General features: G+C 29.4%; 1 protein-coding gene across 1 annotated transcript in view; it reads left to right on the forward strand.

The window, feature by feature from the left end:
* LOC129966606 (uncharacterized) overlaps positions 1–23,213 on the forward strand; it is an 80,715-nt gene that overhangs the window by 34,175 nt on the left and 23,327 nt on the right. Inside the window, exon 2 of the mRNA XM_056081103.1 lies at positions 7,011–7,218. Within this exon, the coding sequence (XP_055937078.1) occupies positions 7,011–7,218 (208 nt within the window). The remainder of the gene's footprint in view (positions 1–7,010; positions 7,219–23,213) is intronic.

Consider the following 23,213-nt stretch of genomic DNA (forward strand, 5'->3'; position numbering starts at 1 on the left):
GATAGCATAGGCAAAGCGTTATACTGATATATATAATATAAAACTTTAGAATGAAGGGTGGTTCTAGGGACCATGTAAGTTCTAGGGATCAACAAAGAATAGAGATATTTTTCCGAAGTCTTGTCATGAGAACCATTGCAATAAGTAGTCATCCTGTAGGAATCTACCTAAAAAAATTTTGAAATGCTCTGTTGAATTTTTGTGTGATAAATCTCACTGATTGAAGCTTAACATATTTTAAAAGTATAAAATACATTTTCCAAAAGGCTGTGGGCAATGTCTACTTTTGCAACTAAATTTAAATGGGTATGACATTAATTTTCCGCGTAAAATTACGCCAACAAGAATAGTGGATACTATTTTAATTCGAACTAATAAGATTATCACTTTATGTATCATACACTACATAATAAAAATTATTTTTGAAAACAAATTTCATGCTTTTTTCGCACGGATAATATGAAATTAGGGAGGGCCCAAAAAAAGTTTTTTTCTTTTAAAATACATATCACTGAAAAGTAGCCAGTTGAAGAGAAATATGAAGAGGAAGAAAATTAATGGTATTTTCCGCTCCTGCACAGGACTCAAATGTCAAAGAGGGGCGTATTCGCAAGAATTTTGACGTTTTTGAAAGCCTTTTTTTCATCTAAAGTTCAAAATCTTAAATATTGTGCTTAATTTAAAGAAGGAGGAAAAAAAAAGTACAAAATTACGCAAATGTAATCTTGAGATCTAAGTAATTTTTTTACAACCAGCAGTTCTTGGTATCAACGGATAATTCATCCAAGAACAATGAATTTTAAAATCTCCATAAAATAATGAAGCTATTAAAAGTGAAATTGCTGCATGGATTTTAATTACAACATCTTATATATGTGAAGATGAACAGAATTGTGCTGCGTGTTTGATGACCTCCATAAAATAATAACAATAGTGCAATTTACGTTCGTTGTTAAACGGAATTATTGTCACGTGACTCTGCCATCTAATTTGCTATTTTGCGCGGAATAGCTCCACGCAGTTAATTCTTTAATATTTCTGAGTAGAACAGTTTATGAACGTTATTAACTCCTCGTTTTTACTTTACATATATCTATTGCTATTACGAGTTCAGATATTTTTTTTTTTTTTTTTTTAAGATTTAGCACTTAATGAAAAAAAATTCGAAAATTTTAATCTTCCATAATAACGATATTCTCCAAATGGTATTTATCTTTAAATAGGTCTTTTTAAAAGCAGAATGGCAAAAATATAATCTTAAATAGTTTTTTTTTCTATATATCAAACAAAATTCTTGTAAATACGTTAAAATTTGGTATTTTGCACTGCTATTTTCCATGAACTAAAATTCAAAATTTCTATCTATAAAAATCAAGATGAATTTTACATATATTATTTATTTTTTATGAGAAATCCAAGTTTCTTTTTCTTTAATTTTTAATATAAATACTTTCCAATAATGCAATTGAAAAAATGGACAATGGAAAAAGGACTCAGTCGTAGAACGAAATTTATTAAAATTTGTACACTAATAATATTTAAATAAACACTTGATTTAATTTCTAAAAAAAGTTTTTAGTAGAAATATTTAACATATAATCTTACATTTGAGAAAGATTATTTGACAGCAAAGCCATTGCCAAAAAAATTATTTGCATCTAAATTAAAATTTCATTAACATCGGCTTACAAAATTTTAATTTTTTGTTTAATTAGGAAAAACATTTATATATAATGAAAAATTTTTATAATATGCAAAACTGTCTTTGAATATGTTTAATATGCTCTTTAAATATTTTCTTTGAATATGTTTAATATGCTCTTTAAATACTTTCTTTGAATATGAAACATGAAAAAAAAATGTCTCAATTAACTCAACTTCTTATTAAAAAGAATGATTTTATCAAAACAAAACAAAAAGGAATGGAATATATTTTTTCAATGAAGGAGCCAAATTTATTTACTTTCGCTTAGTATTTGATTCTAGTGAAGATAAGAAAACAAAATATTAAGCGTAATAAGTTTTAAGTTCTCAAATATAAATTCGATTCTTCTAGAATCAATCTAGATTCTTTTAAATATGTAATAGATCCCAATTGTGTCACACTCACAAACTTTGGGATATCTTCAGCTTAATCTCGAATACACTGTGAAAAATTAATGTATTTTGCAATAAACAAACTAATACAATCATTTGCATTATTCTTGTGGGTGACTAATTTGCGAGGATAGGTATTTTCGACAGTGCACTTCTTTAAGCTTACACAAAATGTTATGGACAAATGGTGATTTCTTCAGCTATCAAACAGTGGAAAACCATGAAACAACATTCTTGATATATCTACCGACACCAATAGAGACATCTCAAACGATATTGGTTGCAACGGTTCATTTGAATTCTCGTAAATCTCTTTAGAATCGTTCTCTTGGGCCTATTTAGAATATCTTCGTATTCATGACAGATTATTTATTCTAGTTTGGCAAGCGTCATGAAATTTCACCAATAGAATACAAATTTCGAATGGTCCTCAGGGTCACACATGGATTAAGATTCGGCGAATAAGTTAAGCCTTCTCCTTTCCTTTGGAGATACCATACTGATAATCTAATACAATAAAATGGTTATCAAAATATTCCATCAGGAAGGTGAAAACTTGATTTATTGGATAACTACCGCTCCATTTTGGGTAAAGTATGTTTCTGGTAATTCGTCCAAATGTTTCATACATGTTTTTATATGATACACAACGATATTTGGGCATTAATAATATTCTGAAAAAATAACGTAGGTGACTACATTAAAAAGTAGTTTTTTTTTTTAGAAATTATGAAATTTTTGTTTATTTAATGTTCTAAATTATTGAATAGATTTCTTTACAAAACCGATAGAATTTTGTTTCCAAGTCTATTTTTCGGAAACTTACTGATTTCTATATTCGCTTTTACACACATTTTAATGCTATCTTGCATCTTTAGATGCTATTTTCTGAAATTCTAATCTTTGATAGAATTTTCTGACGAACAGCTTCATAAATTAAATTCTAATGGATATTTTTTGTTCAAATTTGCTATAATGATTTCTCAATCTATTCATTTTAAAATTTATAGTTATTTTAGTGTTTCATAATGTGAATAGAAATATAGAAGGAATGAATAGAAATATAGTATTGAAAAATAGAAGGATATAAATATATCATACTTCTGAAGATATTGCTTATTTTTTAGTTCAGGGACTAGATAATATCTTAAGCTTTTACAACACTTTTAGCAAATTATTTAATAAACCTCTAAACTAAAAGATTTTTGCTTTATACTTCTTTTGAGCCGAAAAATGCTTTTACCAATTTTTAAAAAAAACATTCGCCATTTTACTGGTATATTTTGGTGTCGTAGATATTTTTTTCAATCTCTTGTATGCAAATATTCAAAATTATAACTACTTTAGAACGTTTTTCAAAAAATTCATCCCGAACGTAGTGACATAAGAGCTATAGTTATTTTGCAAATCCTTTTTTAAAAACTTGGACCATTTCTGACCACCATTCAGCATCCAAATAAGTGAAAGGAAATTCATTTATATTGGAGAGAGTAGGAAACGCAACACTATCAAAAAGCCTTGCGTTGTTTTATGTATTACGATATAAAGGAAACTGTCCCTTTCTTCTGCAATTATTTTTATTGGCTAACAACATTTTATGGATTTGGATCAAGAAAATGACAGGGTCATTAGGAACTCTTTTATTATCCAACGTGAAAACGGCCTTTAAAAGTTCATTTGAATCGTTATTTTCATTGTGGAAGCTACATAAACTAGTTTCTTCTGTGATTGTTTTCTTACCTTTTGTGGTAGTTACGGTTGTAAGTATTTTCATTGTTTTACCAGAGCGTACCTAAGTGCCTCGGGCGGTACTTTCATCCATTGTGCACGCAGTCACGGGACCATGTGGACTGTTTCATTTTTATGCGTAGTATCCCATCTCATTTGTCTATCTTCAGACTCATCTGGGTATTTAAGACAATGAAATACTTAAGATTCATTGTGCCGCTGGGGGAAATCAATAAGCTACCTGTGTTTTCTGGGTTACCGGGTGAATTTTTTTTTCTAGATTTCTGTTCAATTAATTTTGAGAGGAAGTGATCGCCAGACAATTTACATCAATTTCCTGGATTTTTTTTTTTCATTCTTCAATACAAAGCTTTTTAAAAAATCGTAAATTTAATGCATTATTCCTACTTTTATAATGCAAGTATAATTAATTTATACTTTTTTTACACGAATAAAAAAAAAGAAATATTATAGTCCTGAAGAATGCTTATTTGGTTTCTTATTCCTTCATTGATGTAATAAAGTTGCTGTTTCCCAATTCTTTTTTCAAAACTATACAAAGACGCTCCAAAAATGACTCTGAATAAAAGGTAGTTAGGTAGATCTCGAAATCCCCCCCCCCCAAAAAAAAATTGCATGCAAAGAATATCTTCTGGAGTATTATTGCTTGTCTTTATTTATTTTTTTTATCTCTAACCAATGTTTTCGTAAGTGCGAGAGTGGCGTTATTCTTCTTTGTAAAATTTGAAATTTAACAAGAATGTTGAAGATTACCGATTCAATTACTTTATTAAATTACGACATAAATAACTGTTAAAACAAGAGTTTTCTAGTTTTAAAACAAAAAAGAATTACTTAATTTATTTGTTGTTATTCGCATAAAAATTTAGGATTAAAATAATTACTGAAAATTTAATAGTCGAACATTTTTATTCAAGTTCACTTTAAAATTTTATTATAAAAATTCATTTTTACTATGGCATATAATAAGACACTGAAAATTATAGTCTTTCCCAATTTCTTATTAAACTTCATATAAAATCTGAAATTACTTTTGGAATCGAAGTAAATTTTGTATTTCTAATAATAAAAATTTAAATTTTTATTCTCTCAATATTGGATACACATAAGAAACACTAAAATTTTTACACTAGAAATTTTTTATTTATTTTGTGTTTTTTTGCTGGTTCTATTTTACTTATCTTCATACATATTTTGTGTTAGATCAGGAAATAAAACCTTGCTTGTCAAAATAGCATCCATAATTAGAGTTAAGATTCGCTAATCCGAAAAAGTTTTTAAAACATCTAAAACGATAGATCTTTAATATTATGCTTTTCTTAAACAGTTGTTTTTGACTTTTTAAAATCCCTTTTCTGTCAAATTTCGATAAAAATCTAAACTGATTATCAAAAGTATTGACGGTAAAAGTCAAAATAAATAAATAACCGTTTAACATTGACCTATTTACTAAGTAATTTTTTGAAACTTAAATGCGGTTTTGGAGTTTTTTTCTGCTCAATTACACAGTTTAATAGTATTATTTTCTATATGAAGTTGATTGTCAATCATATGTTTTAATGTTTGCTTTCTCTTTTTAACAACACAATAACGGTAAGTTTACCTTGTTTCTGTTTCCAACTTTTTTGTTCGTTGCCATCAATGAAGTGGTCAAGGACATTTATCTGCCCGCTTCACTTCACTTTGCTTGGTTTATGATCTTGCTAACAATTAAACATTTCTTTATTTGTTTTTGAAATCTCTATTATTTGTTACCATGAATTTTCAAAAATGTATCCAACAATAAAAGAACGATTCAAACTTTCAGAAATTCTAATATTTGGCGAGCAGTAGTTCAGAAATATTGGCGTTTGGCTGAAATTTAATATATTTACTGAATCCAGAGTATAATCTTTGGCGATTCATTGCTGGCATGCGGTTAATACATAATATCAGAAATGTATACCTAATATGTATTTTACAAGCCTTTGTACAACCAATTAAAACAAAATATTTGACCCGGAACTACAATGGTAATCACAAGATGACATATCACATTGCATTTAATTGTCGTTGCTTTTACATGCATGCGAAAGTACAGATTGACAGATGGCTAACCTCTTGATACTCTCATCACCTTGGTTCTTAATCTGATACACATCTGTCTTTCAGATGCTAAATCTATGAACCAAATTATATACATCTAGCTAACTGTTTACTTTTTTTAATCGTATTTATTTGTACTCAGAAAGCCGAACAGACAGACTTCCTCTGAATGGATTCATTCCAAATTTGATAGAAATCTACAATTTTAAGTGCATATACGTTTTCATCCTTCTAACTTAGAATGTCTTTCAGTTACGCTTTTAGACAGATGTAATTCCAAAAAATGTGTTTTTGGACACAGAAAGAGTTCAAACGTAAATATTCGTCAAAATCACAAGTACCAACTTATTATTATTATTTTCTGACTGTATACCTTTATGGAAAAGAATGTATGAGTGTCTATATATACGAAGTTTGTATGTATACGCATATGAAAGTCACTGCCTCGAAGATATTGTGTATATTGTGTCCCAACTCTAGTGTGTCGATTGTAACGCCTTGTTCAAAATAACTTAAATCTTGATAATTTGTCTTGTAACAGCCAAACCCGATATAACAATTTTGCAAGACACTTTTTGTCTTATGTAGCTACTACCAGATGACGCCATGTCACCCTGATTGGTTGTTTTATTTCATATGCATTTCTGTACCAATTTTTCTGGCTCTTTAATGTAAATTATCATGCGCAGGGCTCATAACTATTCTTTTAAGTATAATTCACTTTATATCGTTTCGCGTACTACCAGTTAAGTTGTCATTGATATTAAAATTCTAAAAATACTGCCCATATATGATGACCGTAACCGTTTCATTAATTGTAGTCAAATTAGAGGTAAGTATGGGCACATAATACTTCCCTTTCCTTTCATTTATGGAAAAATTACAAATACCAACACTATATATAACACCTAAGCATTATCACATGTTTTACATGGAGAGTGCGAAAGTTTTGGTTCAAATACAATTATATATTTTAGGACGTTTATGAACGTCATAGAAATAAGTTGGATATTGTATACAAAGAGCTCTTCATGTTTGTAAGTACTAATCAATCTAATGATATCTCCTTTCTTTTACAGGCCAAATAGTGTTATATGCCATCTTTAATACTGCTGGTCTTCGAGGCAACATAACATTCCACCAACGGCCTGATGACACCAACGTCACCATCTCTGTGCATCTAAGTTCGCTAAGTCCAGAGCCCCGTTCTTTTGCTTGGGGCATCTACTCTTTCCCAGTCTTTTTCGATTCCAGTGCCCCATGTTCCTCCGCGGAACTTGGCTCCACGTAAGTTCCCACCTTTTATTATTTGTTTTTGGCATAAAATCTTATTATTAAAATAGATTTCGAATCATATTTAAATAACATACGGTTCCATTTGTTTCCATAAAATTTCAACACCCTTATCAAAGATACTTCCATATTCGAGATACTATACACATAAATTAAGAGCTATCGTGCAAGTGAAAATAAAAATTCTTAAATTTTATATGAGATTATAAAAAGATAATGAAACACATGACAATGACTCTAGTAAACTTGAAATATAAAGTCGAAGTTTTCATCTGAGTTTAGTCTTCAAGAAATAAAGAAATTCGAGTATTTCCACAAGGATTTTAAACATTCTTGGAAGTATAGAAAGAAAATTGCCATCAACAGCAAGAAAGCTAAAGTATCATAAAACAATAATTTATGGCAATCGCATTGGATAGAATTTAAATTCATTGGAAATCAATTGACGATCCACACTTTCAACTTTAAAATTGTTTGGGCATCCATCAGTATAATTCCTGCAATTGGAACGTAGCTTTATCAGATAATAGTACAAATTCAGTTGCATCGTGATAAAAAATATTTGTCTCTTTTAATCGTCTGATTTCGTCCAGAGATTTATTATTAATAATTTTATTTATTTTTTTCTCTACTCTATTCAAAAGTCACCGAGCCCTTAAACTTGGCATTTTGGTACATTTTAATGAGCGACCGTCGCTTGTACTAGTATTACATCAAATAGAAAATATCATTATGATGTATCATCACCACCACCCTCTTATAGGTATTCTAATAGAACTTTATCATCAGGGATGATAACACTTCTATTATTATACTCTATGCAGGAGAGTAGCCACTTAGTTATTCGGTATACTTCCCATCACCATATCAAGGACTCTGATTTATTAATTAGAATATTTAATTAAAATTATAATTGACATCTTTGAATTAGAAGTGAAGCTTAAGAATTTGTTATCCATTGCCAGCGAGATATTTAGACTATTGCAGCATATTACAGATCTTCTTAGCGGGTGCGCTGATAGAAAGTTGTACTTTTATCTCTCCATTTAACATCTTTAATGGCAGAATAACCAACTGCCTTGGGCTGCTTGAATGAGGGTGGAGCCGCAAGCAGGTAGATTTATTTTAATGTAATTATCCTAGCTTTCATTATCCTAGCTTTCAAATTTTGTAAAATTATAAATACTATGAATTATCAAACATCTTATTTTTCCAGATGCATATTATAAATATGCCCTCAATTGCGAATCAAGTATAATTTTACGAAGTTCCCGAAATAAGGCGACCTAAAATACATACAACAGAAATAAACATGTTGATTTAGTTAAACAGTGTAGAGCTGCGAAATTAAAATGACTAAAGGAGGCCTCATAATTTGTAATATCTAAATCCGTGAACGAACATCTTCCAATTTATCTTCAAACCCTCAATCTTTGTAAATAATTTTCATGCTTCGATCCACCAATATTCCATTACTTTCCAAAGTATATAGATTAAAAAACAACAACCATGTATCAGTAAGAATTAATTTAATTACAATTGTTAGATTTTTTATCTTTATTATTTGTATCCCGAAGAAAACTTAATTTGAAATGAGCATGTGCACAATTTAATTCCTTGGCTTTCCCTCAGAAGCTTTCAAATAGCACTTATTTGAGCGGCCGTACCTATTTTCTATCTTTAATCAGTCTTTGAGAGAAGATTCTTGCAGATCAGAACAAAGGAAAGGCATGAGCGTAACAAAAGGTACAGGTTGGAGGTTAAAATGGAACGATGGGTGGGACAAGTGTTTTCCAGCTGTTAGGCTTAGGAAAACATCATTAGCTCGAAGGGGAGAGTTTCGAATCGCTGAAGGATGCGCTTTCCACTGGATTACAAAGAAGAGTGTTTTAAAGCGCTAATAATGGGTTTAAGAAAGAATTTTCTTATTTAACTGGTGAATGGAAAGGGGGAAGGTCACACAGTCGTGCACAAGGATTGAAGAATTAAATAACGTTGGTTGATAGTTGTTTTAATGTAAGATTGATCTGTAATTTTTTACACATTAAGAAAAGATGGCCATCGCGTCCATCCTCAGGGTACAGAAAGAGATTATGGAGTAATGATGAAGATTTACGAATATTAATCATTATTTCTAATCTAACATAACATATGAATTCTTTTCATAGTTGAAAGATTGCAGATTTCTCAGCAAATATTCATTTAAAAGTATTTGATTCTCAACGCTGATTTTGGCACTCATTTCTACCAGGCAAAACATTTCATTTATTTATTGAAATCATGTTTATAATTTAGCTCTAGGATCCTTTAGCGACCAATTGTTCCCTACCATACTGTTCCATTCAATTTTTACTGTCTCTTATCTGATCTTCTGATGTATCTTATCCCACCAAATGAAAATACTATTTAAAACTTTGCTTGCAAAATAAGAATGGAGCAATCAGATTAGTTAGCTATGTGCGAAAAATGACGAAATCGGTGTAACTTCTGATGTTGGGGGCTATGTCGAAGTTTTATTATCTGATATCTCTAGAAAATGAAGAAAGTATGAGACAGACTATTGATGATATATGTAAGGATTTCATATATAATGCAAATTAGCAAAGTATAGTGGCTAGTGATGGGGGACTCTGTAGTCGTTTTTGTTTCTTTTCAGGAGAGGATGTAAAGTGAAGTAGTATTTTTGAGGTTTTTCTCGCAAACTGGTGGTAATGGGAAAACATTGATGCAATTGCAATCATTGATGATATATTTAGGGATCGTGAGTTTTTATATGAAAGGAAAAAAGACAAATGCGAAAAAATGTTTCTAAAGTGTTAGGTTTTTGATTTCCTAATTATTTTATTATATAAATTTCAAAAAAATATTGTAACATAAGGTGTATTTGTTAAAAAAAAATTTAGAAAGTTGTATTCTTTCACATCAGTAATATTTTGGTTAATGCATGTTTATGAATCAGCGAATTTATACAAACGAAATAGAAAATTCAGCAAACGTTGTCAAACATTCGTATCGAACAATGTTTTTGATTCCCACATAGAGAAATTAATTTTTGAAAAAATATACCACTTAATGTATTGCTATCATTTAATGTATTCCCTGGTGGAAATATTTTGAATTACTGGAAGACATAATATTGAATTTGATTTAATAATGTGGCCCGCTAACCTAACAAGTAGTGCCATTTTTATGATTTTATTATGTGCACAATAGTAAGCAAATTGCTGTGCACTTATAAAGAAAATAACTCGCAGTGCTTCATCGGACAATTGAATTCAGAAATTAACGGGAGTGGTCTTTCAAAAACTTTCTCGCATACTCTAATAAAGGTGTTATATTTCAGACAACGCCTGGCAAGGCATTTGCATACAATACTTACGAAATATTAACCATTCGCATGAACTAAGCCTTTTTATTGAATATGTCGTGTCATTCTTGGCGATTGATTCCTGGCTTGCAAGTTAATAGTATACAGTATAGGAAAACTGAATGTGTGTTTTAAACATTTTTTCTCCGACCGATTGAAACAAAAATTTGCATTTATGGTTATAAAATCCTATATCAAATTTGATATACTTAAGTCATTGCGATTTTGAGTTATTGCTTTTATATTTTTCTGAAAATACAGACCAACGGACGCTCATGGTTGGAATTGGCTCAAAATTTGATTGGTGTTTACACTGTAAATGCTAAATCTGTGTACTGAGTTTTATCTATCTAGCTCTCATCGTTTTGTAGTTATCTTGTATTCAAACAGCCAGACAGACTTCCTCTGAACGGATTTTGCTCAAAATTTTATAGAAATCTACACAATTTGGTGTAAGAATCATACACCAAATTTCATCCGTCTAGCTCGAAGCTTTTTTCGTGGTCACAAAGAGGCAAACGGAAATTTTCCAAAAATGTGTTTTCGAACTCGACGAAGTCTGAAACGTTGAAATTCGTCAAAAGTCTGAAGTTCGAATTTTTTGATAATTATTATATTTTTTCCATACTACTTATACGGAAAGTAAAAGGTAGTAGACTTCTTTAAATGTTAATGAATCAACGAAAGAATATCATCTTCCACTTAAAACGAAGATTAGTTTTCTAGAAACTGGAAAGGTTTTAACATATTTATTGATGATATTGGTTTTACATAATTTAATTTCATGGAACATAATGCACGTTAATACCTACCGAAATCCTATTGTGCATTAAGATGCAGTATTTATTACAGAATGCAAAATTGAGTAGCGGCATTTTGTTTGTTCTGAGCCCACAACAAAAGCGGATAGTTACTATCCAAATATAGGATTGTTACCCCACCTTCCAAATTTAGAACAAAGCGCCCCTCTATGCCCCAGAGATTCGTTTCAACTGCGTGACCAATTGCATCATGTGGTAATAAAACACATCCGATCTTTGTTTGCAGTTGAAAACCGTAGATTGGCGTTCGACAGGAGAACCAAAATACTCTCGTTTCAGACCATTTTCTCACCTGGTTTGATGCGACTCATTTATCATTTGAAACGGCGGTTTGTTCCAAGAAATTTTTTACGCGTATATATGAAAGCCATGAAAAATTACTTTTTTCTTTTTTGTCTTAGAAATAAGGACCTTGCTGATATGTTCACTCTTACAATGACTTTCTTGTTTTCTCCTACTTAAATGACACCATGGCATGAATTCGTTGAAAAGAAAAAAGCGATGAAAAATTGATTCATACGAAAAATTGACCTGTCTTATTTAATAACTCAAACCTCTTTTTTTTTTAATTCTCTTTTACAAATTATGCAAAGAAAAATTTAGAAAAAAATTCAAATTTGAAATTTTGGCGAATCGCACAGAGTTTGAAAAACACACTTTTGGAATTATGCCTACCTACCTGCGAACATGATAATTGAATAATTCTCTAACAAGTCAGGTGAAATTTGATGTATGGTCATTACATTACATTATATTTATACATTTCTATCAAATCTGAAAGAAATTATTACTGAGATGAGATTATTTTGAGAAATTATTACTTGGATGCGCAGGGAAGGATATCTCGAAATGAGCATGAGAAGCTTCCGGCATGGTAGTTGTTTCTCAACACCCTGGAGGGAACACTAAAAGATGGAGGTCTGACTCCCCCTCCCCATTGATGATGGGACGTACTTCATTATGGAAGGGTTGTACCGTGGCCGGTGCTGGCCTTTAGATCTCAACCACAGGTTCTGCCAGTGTTGGTGTAGCGACGATCCGGTCATTCAGTTTTATTATCCGTGTGCCTTCGGGTGGGTCGGAGAGTCAGTGATATGACTATCTATCCGAGTTGACCGTTCATTTTGAAATTTTATTCTATTCAAGTATTATTTTATTCTTCTTCGTACTTATTAAAATCATTTATATAATAAAATAACTATACTATTATGATTTAATTTTTTAAAATTATTTGTTTACGTGTCATGTATAGTTTACTGTGACTGTATTGAAAATGAATTTTTACTTTATCCTAAACGAAGTACTGAGAAAGTACTGTAATACTCAAAAAAATTCAAACTTGAAATTTTGATGAAAGTCTTCATTTCGGACCTCTCCTAGTCCGAGAAATGCATTTCAAGCATTATGTCTGTGTGTTGGTATGTAGGTGCTATGTAGTACCTTGACTGAACTATAAAATTTCAAATGTAAAATTTTGTTGTTTTGGGTTGAATGTATTGCACAATCAACAAGTTCTGTGAATGCGATAACTGGAAAAAGGTTTGAGCTAGATGGCTGAAATTTGTTGTTTAGAATTATGACCAAATTTGTAGATTTTTTAAAAAATATTTTAACGAAATATTTACAGGAAATCTGTTTGTCTAATTATTCGAGTACAAGTGAACTCAATAACTGCAAAACGCAAAGTACTAGGTAAATAAATTTTGGTACGCAGGTTTCGCATTTAAAATATAGACGCTTATCAAATTTTGAACCAAATCCATCTAACGATTGACCGCCTGTCGGTCTGTACTTTCACATGCGTAATTTAAATCATTGAAATGCAGTATGTTATCTTGAGATTTGGTTTAGTTATATTAAAGTCCCATTTGAAGCAACACTAGGGCTATTTTGGAACAGACCTCGTAATTTTGAACCACGGTCAGATGACGAGGGCGACACCTGAGCTGGCACCCCACATCACACACCACACCACACCAGTGGGAGGACGTTTGGTCATGACGGATTTAACGTGCAACAGACCCCCTTACACGACGGTTTTTTGGTGGAATCGGGTCTCGAACCTGAAACCCTCCGGTTCCGAAGCCGAGACCTTACCACCAGGCCACTGCGGTCCCCATGTTATCTTGAGACTACAACTGCAGTTTCGTGTCAAATTTTGATGCCAATCGACCTGCAAAAAGCCGCCAAATATACATATACTCGATAGATTCAGTAAAAATGCCAAAACCACACTAAACTTTCGTTCACTAGGGCTATAGAATTACCCACAATTTTATGCGGAGGAAAATAAAATAAAATCCTTATGTGGAAATCGCTCTTTCCTAAATATTTCGGAGAGATCACACCCACTGGTTTTTCTTATACTACATGTTTAGATCCAGCTTGTCTCAATTTAAATTTTTGGCTAAATCAAATTTTTATTGTTGCCCTTCACCTTCAAGTCATCTAAGATGCTTTGTAGTTACAGTTTTGTCATTATTTCACTTTAACTTCATTTAAATTTTCCTGACTTAAACGAAAATCCTTGGTTGACTTGCGTCACTTTGTTTTAAATGTTTATTTCGGAATGAATGAAGGCAATGGGCGTGTATAGAGCCACGAAACTGATCTTCGAATGAATCTGCTGCACGCATCTCTCTCACTTCGACCTTGCACTTCTGTCGCATCTGGCAATGGCATTAGCTTCCTGGGCAAATAAAATTCTTAAACGGGCCAGAATGAAGCGTGGTGAATCGCATCTGCTAAATGGCAGTGGAATGCGCTGCTACTGGCGGTTCGGGCAGCTCTAGTCAATTAGTGTCTCATTTTTTTGCACGATGTGCTTGCCAATTTCTTTTTAAAATTGAGAATACAGTTTTTTGCAACTGTAGACTGCGTTATTATTCTGAAAATAAATAAAAATTCCAGAATTATAACTAAAAAAGTTTTTTTCACCCTTTGTAGCATATCCAAAAAGATATAGTTTATTATTACAGGACTACTCATTAGGATTTTAAAAAATAATTGGATCAAAACATCTCACTAAGTTATAATATCAATTTTTTCTTCTCTAATCTTTCCAAGTATTTTCGTATTATATCAGGAGTTATTAGACCATTTACTTGAATAATACGTTTCAACTTATCCACAGTTGCAGTTTTTATTTATACGTTATGGATTTAATGAATCCGCAAGCAAAAACGTTCAATGGTGTCAGATTCGAAGATTTTGGCAGAATTAGGCACCCTCATCCAATTCAACTTATATGAAATGTCATATTCAAAAAGATAGTAACATCTCCATGATAGTGTGGTACAGCGTTGGAATGGGAAATCCGTGGAATTTGTGGAACAGAAAAGTTATTTTACCATTGTAACCTAATCTATACTAATAAAATTAAAACTAAATCTTTACTAATGAAATCTATTGGCTTTTCACTTTCATGCTGGTTGCTGATTACTTAAGCGTGTGCAGCTGATCGGTCTAGATCCAAAAAATCCAGTGCGGTTTCCAATTCATGGACTATTACTCTATTTTATTATATGGAAACTTTTATACTAATAAACTATAATATTTGAATATTTTTAGCCAGGGCAGCCAGTATTCCATTTTTAACTATGAGTTATTTTCGGAAGGACTTTAACAATATTCTGTATTTTAATGTACTGTAGCAAGTGATGGGTTTAGACAATTAGCGATCCTAGGCAATGCTATTAAGATGCCTCTAGTCGGTTTAATATCCCATTTTTACAAATTTTTATCTTAATTAACATGTTAACGATTTATTTCTGTTTAATATTTTATTTTAGCAACTTTATTAAAATATAAATGTTTATTTTTTAATATTTATATTTGGGGAAAATGACTAAAGTAAAAAAAACAAAACACAAATTTATCAAAATCGATTGTTGATAATGCCCTTTGATGATGATGATGTCGTGTCCGCGTTACCACGGAAAGGGGGAGCAGTAGCTTCTGAGAGTATAGACCCCCTGAGCACCCAAGGGCAGAAGTCTGATTTTTAACTCATATGAAGAGGAAACTCGCACATTCGCTTGCACAACCCCTTTTTACAGGGGGGCACATTCACACACCTCACAGATAGAACACAGATGAAGAACAACCATGCCCGAACCGAGATTCGAACCCGGGACGCCCAGATCACGGGGAAGATGTGCTATTCCTATGCAATGACGCCGGCGATAATTTCCTTTTAAAATATTAATTATTATGCGAGATTATAGGAGAATACTGAAAGTCAAACAAATATAACATTTAAAAAAATTCTTCTCGGCAAGCTGGAAGGCAAAGGTAGATTTCTTTATATCTAAGTAACTATCTGGCAACATAAATTGCTGATGTTACAAGAAGTCAAAATTAGGGCTTTTGAGTGCCTATTGCAGTTATAGGAAAAACTTTGAATACAAAAGTAGTTTGTCTTTATAGACCACTAATTTGACCAATTGGATTTTATTTTTCTATTTTCAATGTTAAGGAAGTCATAGCGAAAAAATTTTTTTTGAATCCTTACCATTTCCTTACCTTTTTGAGCTAGACAACCCATCAACGAAGTGGGCTGAGATTTCTACATTTCTAACAACATATTTCAAGTCAATTCTGTATTCAATATTCTGTTATCAAGATAATATGGGTAAGGTATTTATTTTACACACACACACACACACACACACACACACACACACACACACACACACACACACACACACACACACACACACACACACACACACTTTTGAGTTCTAGGGACAATGATCGATGAAGAACTGAAGAAATTTTCTCGAACTCTTGTCATGCGAACCATTACAGTAGTAAGTTTTCCTTAGGAATCTACCTAATACAGTTTTACAGGATCTGTCAATAAAATATAATGTAACAAGTAGAATATAATGTAAATAATTAATATTCTAACATATTATAAACATATAATTATACTTTCACAAAGATTGCTGTTTTTAATATTTAATCATTCAAAGAATTTATATTTTTCCACCTTTTTATTTAACTAATAACATTTTTAATGGATCTGCCCCCATCAATGGTTCTAGGCAATTACCTAATTGGAAATCGACCATTGACTGTAGCAGGATTCACATTATTCTGATAATAGAAACAATAAACAAGTGTTTATAAATTTCGGTCAAATATTTTATTATTCTTTGTTGAATTAAATAGTATTAAATAACAAAAATAATACTCAAAATATTCAATTTATATGTGTGATTTACTTTGAAAAGGAAAGATGAATTCTTAAGAAGAAAAAAAATTCCAAATGGATGCTTCACAACTGCACACTATTCATTCAAGTAATTTTCATTATATATATCTTAAAAGGATTCTGTATTTCCACCTTAATTAGAAATATTTATCGTTAGAAACAAATAATCCTTTCATAAACAAATATATAAAGAATTTAATTTAAGAAAATAATTTTTGATGAAGATATTTTCAGTTAAAAAAATAATTTCTCTAATTAGAATGAAATCTTTTTATCCTGAAATACACATATAAGTTCGTGTAAGAAAAATTGTTTTGCGATATCAAGATTGTTGATATCAGAATTGAATCAACAGGCCTCGCGACGATTAGATCAAGGACTGATAAAAAATTTCACATTAACATTCTTTATTTATTTTTTGTTAGCAATTGATACACCATGCTCTTGTAATTCTTGTTATAAATAATTTATTCATCTGGTCTATAGCTTCCGTATCATTATGATGAACAGAGTAGTGCAAATAGAAGCATTTCTAAAGGTTATTTATCAAAGTAGTGCAAGAATAAAAAAAAATACCTTTTAAATATATAGTGATGATAAAAAAAAAAATTGTGCTAGGAAAGATTCTGATCACTTTGCAAATCAGCTATTTACAGCCTAGAGAGTAGTAATATTTTCTATCTAATACATGGTTAGGAGAAAAAGCATGTATAATTAATATTGTTTTATTTTTGTTTCATAATCGCGGAGTCCTATTACTGCTATCTCAATACTTTGAAACAGTTTGTAGATAAGCTCAATATTATGGCATTTTTTTTTTTTTATTTCATAGGTTGTTTATTTTTTTTTTATAAAGGTTCATTAAAACTTCAGTCGCAACTTTCTTTGATACTGATCAGAAATTCTTGAATTATCTCTTTAAAAACACAATCAGATACGACAAAATTCCTCAAACATTTTTCAAAGCTAATGTAATGTGCCTTATATGGAAACTCGTATTAGTATCATGGAATCGAAAAATATTTAATGCAAAAATAGGTTTGTATTTTTGATTATTTTATTTAGACATTATAGATCTGATTTGTAAGAAATGGGAAACGAAAAATAATTCCAAGATTAAATTGGATTTGCTAGGTCGATTTTATTGTTTAGACATTTAGCAATATATTTTTCTATTTACGTCATTTTCACGGTGATATATATTTGATATAGCATTTCATTAATTTTCTATAAGAATATCTTATGGTTTTAAAAGCGGTATAAATCCATTTTTTGTTTGTTTATTTGAGAGATTTAGTTAAAAGATAATCTCTTGTAAAATCTTGGATTCTACTCATTTTTTGCTCAATATTTATTAAGAATGACCTTTTTAAAAAAATATGTACATGATTTATAATTAGAAAAAATGTTTAACCCTTTTATTTAAATACTCGTTTATCACACATGTGGAATGTAATTAATGCATTTTTAAATTTATAAATTAAAATGTATTTATAATTTCTATAATTTTGTACAAAGTTTACATAGATTTCATGAGCATTTCATGTACTCTTTGAATATGACAACTATTTAACAGCACGATGATGGGCAAGAAAGCAAAACAATTGAAAATTAAATTATAAAAATCTCGCTAAGGATTATTTAAATTATTTTTATTCTAAGTACTTTTTTTTAATGAAATTTTGCATTTCTAAATATAATTGTACTTTCATAAGAAATTTTCTCTACCTAAAATTTTGCCAAAACCCTAGAAGAAAGCATACATTTGAAGCAAAAGTGACGCTCAAAACTAAATTCAGTAATAGTACTTTCTGTCATTGGAGTTACGTTTTATATATTAACCCTTTGTACCCGGAAAAGTAATTTGATACATAATTATTCACCTAATAAAAATATTCGTTTATTGCTCTGAAAAATAAATATACATAATTGTTTTAGGTCGAATTTCTTCGAAAAATTAATCTACATCTTTTTATCATTCTGCAGGCGTTTTTAATAATAATAATATAATAATAATAATAATAATAATAAATAAATAAATAAAACGTCGAAATGATGCACTTCCTGAATGGTGAGTGAGAGGCACCATCCGAATGTAAACGGTTAATATAGATAAAACAGTAGCTATTGCTGTTCAACTTCTATGCTTGAATAATTTTGCAGACTCTTATGATAAATCAATCTCCCCGTAGCTTCCAAAAATGAAATACCTTAAGGCCAAAAAATAAGCCTGAAATAAAATAGATGAAAAAACAATATCCCGACAGCACCAGTGATCTAGTTATTCTGCTCTTCCATAACCAACTATAGCAACAATACCTGTGTGGTCCACCGATGACAATCGCCTTTTGTTCTTTCGATACCATCGCTACAAGAATGCTCGTGTTCGGTGCACTTCCAGACAAAAGCCTTTGAAAACTGGCAGCACGATCGATAGCGATAGGTTTAAATGTTTCTAGATCATTGGACAAATTAATGGCGCGGTATAATATCTCTTACAGATCGAAGCTGTGTCAATTTATAGTGGAAAGTCCTGTTCAGATATTTCCGGATCCAGTAGTAAGGCGTTTTAATCCTTATGTCTGTAATGAATCTAAAAGTCATTCGATAATTCGTACATTAAACGTGGCTAAAACAACAGAAGCTGATCTATCAGTTTGACACTATCTTGCGACTGAACAATCGTGATGTTTTTCTTCTAATTGTATGATGGATATACTCTTATGGCTTAATGATTTGGAACGGAAGTGCTGACATATAACCCAGAAATGTAACATTTACGGTGATTATATTAAAACTTTGTATCAGACTAAATCTTTTAACAGGAAGAGATGTAAAGTGGATAACGATTATCTTCATTATACTACGAAGGTAAACTCAAAAACTGCCATATTGCCTAAATATAAGAAGAAAAGAGAAACAGCTAAGAGAGAAAACAATACCAATTTTTCTTATGAAAATAGTGTTTTGTAAATTCCAAATTTACTTCCATAACTTTGTGGAAAATCTCATTTATAATGTATCTCGAATTATTTTTTAAATTCCCAAATACTTATATTAATATAAATAAGTCGTTGTGGCTATGTATATTTGTTTCACGCCTTCTCAACATTTAGGCCGAATTCAACAAGATTCCCTTCCTTATAATTTAAGACAAGAAAAAGAATATTGCCAGCTTTTCAAAAGACAAAAGCTTATTAAATAATTAACCGAAATTTGGGTGTTGTTCCACAGAAATTTCGGAGAAATTTAATAACTAATATATGAAATTTAATAAACTAAAATATGTTGTATCATTTTAAAATTTAAAATTTTTCTTTACAGTGATACCGCCTTCATTTCTATTAAATTCTTTCTTCTATTTTAATTATGTTTTGGAAATTTATAAATGTTTGAATTCATGCAAATGATTGAAATAAAGAAATTTATTGATACTTGGTTACTACGCAGAGGCAAGATTTTGAGCTACACTTTTATAAATTTTATATATAAAATCTACATATACTGTTCAATATATCATTTTTTTTAAAATTCTTAAAAAATATACAGAAAATTTATTTTAAAATATCTTTTAAATTTAATTTAATTCTTTAAAAATAATACTGCAGATGATAAAAAGATTTTTATAATATATTTTATATAAATTTTTTCATTAAAAATATTTTAAAAGTACTGGTTAAAGGAAGCTCTGAAATTCAAACAAGTATTAATAGATTCTTCTTTTTCGCATGTTGTCCATAATTCAAATTATGCTCTCAAATATTGGAATATAATCAAGGATTTAATGAAATTTTTGTAGCAACTAAACCATTTCATTAGTTAAAAATATAAAAATTTCATCCGTAGACATGCTGGATAATTCAGCCTATTCAAATTATTAAATATCATTGAAGCCTCTAAAAACCTTTTTACCTAATTTTGATATTACTGAACTACATATCATGCATAAGAATGAATATAAAAAAATATGTAAAGAATATGAAAAAATAAGAAAAATATAATAAAATATGTAAAGAATATAAAAAAATAAGGAAAATATAATAAAATATGTAAAGAATATAAAAAAATAAGGAAAATATAATAAAATATGTAAAGAATATAAAAAATAAGAAAAATATAATAAAATATGTAAAGAATATAAAAAAAATAAGAAAAATATAATAAAATATGTAAAGAATATAAAAAAAATAAGAAAAATATAATAAAATATGTAAAGAATATAAAAAAAATAAGAAAAATATAATAAAATATGTAAAGAATATAAAAAAAATAAGAAAAATATAATAAAATATGTAAAGAATATAAAAAAAATAAGAAAAATATAATAAAATATGTAAAGAATATAAAAAAAATAAGAAAAATATAATAAAATATGTAAAGAATATAAAAAAAATAAGAAAAATATAATAAAATATGTAAAGAATATAAAAAAATAAGAAAAATATAATAAAATATGTAAAGAATATAAAAAAATAAGAAAAATATAATAAAATATGTAAAGAATATAAAAAAATAAGAAAAATATAATAAAATATGTAAAGAATATAAAAAAATAAGAAAAATATAATAAAATATGTAAAGAATATAAAAAAAATAAGAAAAATATAATAAAATATGTAAAGAATATAAAAAAATAAGAAAAATATAATAAAACATGTAAAGAATATAAAAAAATAAGAAAAATATAATAAAATATGTAAAGAATATAAAAAAAATAAGAAAAATATAATAAAATATGTAAAGAATATAAAAAAATAAGAAAAATATAATAAAACATGTAAAGAATATAAAAAAATAAGAAAAATATAATAAAATATGTAAAGAATATAAAAAAATAAGAAAAATATAATAAAATATGTAAAGAATATAAAAAAAATAAGAAAAATATAATAAAATATGTAAAGAATATAAAAAAATAAGAAACGATGAAATAGAATGTAAGAAAAATAATAAGAAACAAATATAAAAAGAATATAAGAAAAATAATAAGAAACAAATATAAAAAGAATATAAGAAAAATAATAAGAAACAAATATAAAAAGAATAATATAAGAAACAAAGAAAACAGAATATAGTTGTTGAGTTCAAATAATGAAAGAATACAGATATAAACATCAATACAGATAGTTTAGTCAAAATAAATAATAGATAAATAAACCTAAAGACACTTTATCATCTACTCAAATCGTTGCCTCTCTCCTTGAACTTTCCAAGCTATATATTTTCTTGATTAAAAGCCGTATTACTTAAAATAATACACTATTTTCTAATAAAAGTCTTTTTTGTCCTTGACATCAGTTGCTCGGCAACCTGTGTGGGTTTTCTTTGTCTCGACCAATCTTCCCTTTCATCTAATGGAAGTCCTTTAAATTGTTTTCACTTTCTCTTGTCTATTGATTAAGTGTGCATTGTTGGTTTTAACCATTAATAGCTTCTAGAAAGATCTAGGAGATAGGTAGCTTGATTTTTCTTGTTCCATAAAAAGATATCTTGAAAAATATGGGCAAAATTCTAAAATATTTTAATCCCCAAAGTATTTAGATAATAAAGTGGAATTTTCAGAAAATATTTTGATGTCCTTTTTTATAATCTTAACTTTAGATTACATGTCATTTTCTTTTTCAATTTCCTTTTAAGTTAAGATTAGCAGAGTTGTTTCTATGGTATAATTTAAGTATTTAAACATTTCACTCTTATACAAGAGATATATTATATTATATAATATATCTTATATAATAGTTTTAACATATCTGTACATATAATAAATGTTTCTAAATGTTTAAACCTGTCATTCGAATGCCATAGAATTTCTCATGTATCTACTCTCAAGATATAGACTCAAAAATTTAGTGTTATAGCTTAAATTACCATTCATGTAATTTCATAGTCATATGATTCCAACTTTCATCTAAATATATGATGTCTACATTGTGGCGGAACGGCCATTCTGTGACCTTATGCAAAATGCATAATAAATTCCAAACCTAAATTTTCAAGGACACTTGGTGTGTATCACGTGAATATGAATTAAGTCCATGTCTCTTCGTAAGGCAGTTATATCTCTGAAGAATTCGTTTCTGATCCATTTGCTGTGAATATATTCAGAATTAGCATTTTAACACACACTTGAGTTTTGATCATGCAAGTCAGACCATTTAAATATAAGGAATAATTGTTTGTAATGGGTTGTTTATCATTAAAGAGCAAAATTAAACTATAGGACTTGTTACATTCAGCAATCTTGCCTATCAAAAAGTGCTGAAATATATTAATGAAAGATTTAGAAATCCAAAGCAATTTAATAATTTGCCAATGAATGGGTATTAAAAAAATGAAAAATAAGGCCTTATCATGAGGCCAGAAATTAATTAATGGCATATTTTACAAGTTAAACCACCAGTTGGTTTTTGCAGTTGAACATACACTTTACATAAGACAAATCAATTAGAGAAACGATAAATAAACTTTCAATTTTTCTCCATTCTGGTGCTCAACTGTCAGACAAAGGACCATGACTTTTACAGTCTTGGTGTGCTTTGGGGTTATTTTGGAGCAAGAGCCATAGATTTGACATGCTGCGCCC

Source organism: Argiope bruennichi, chromosome 4 (assembly GCF_947563725.1).
Source record: "Argiope bruennichi chromosome 4, qqArgBrue1.1, whole genome shotgun sequence".
Classification (NCBI taxonomy): Eukaryota; Metazoa; Arthropoda; class Arachnida; order Araneae; family Araneidae; genus Argiope; species Argiope bruennichi.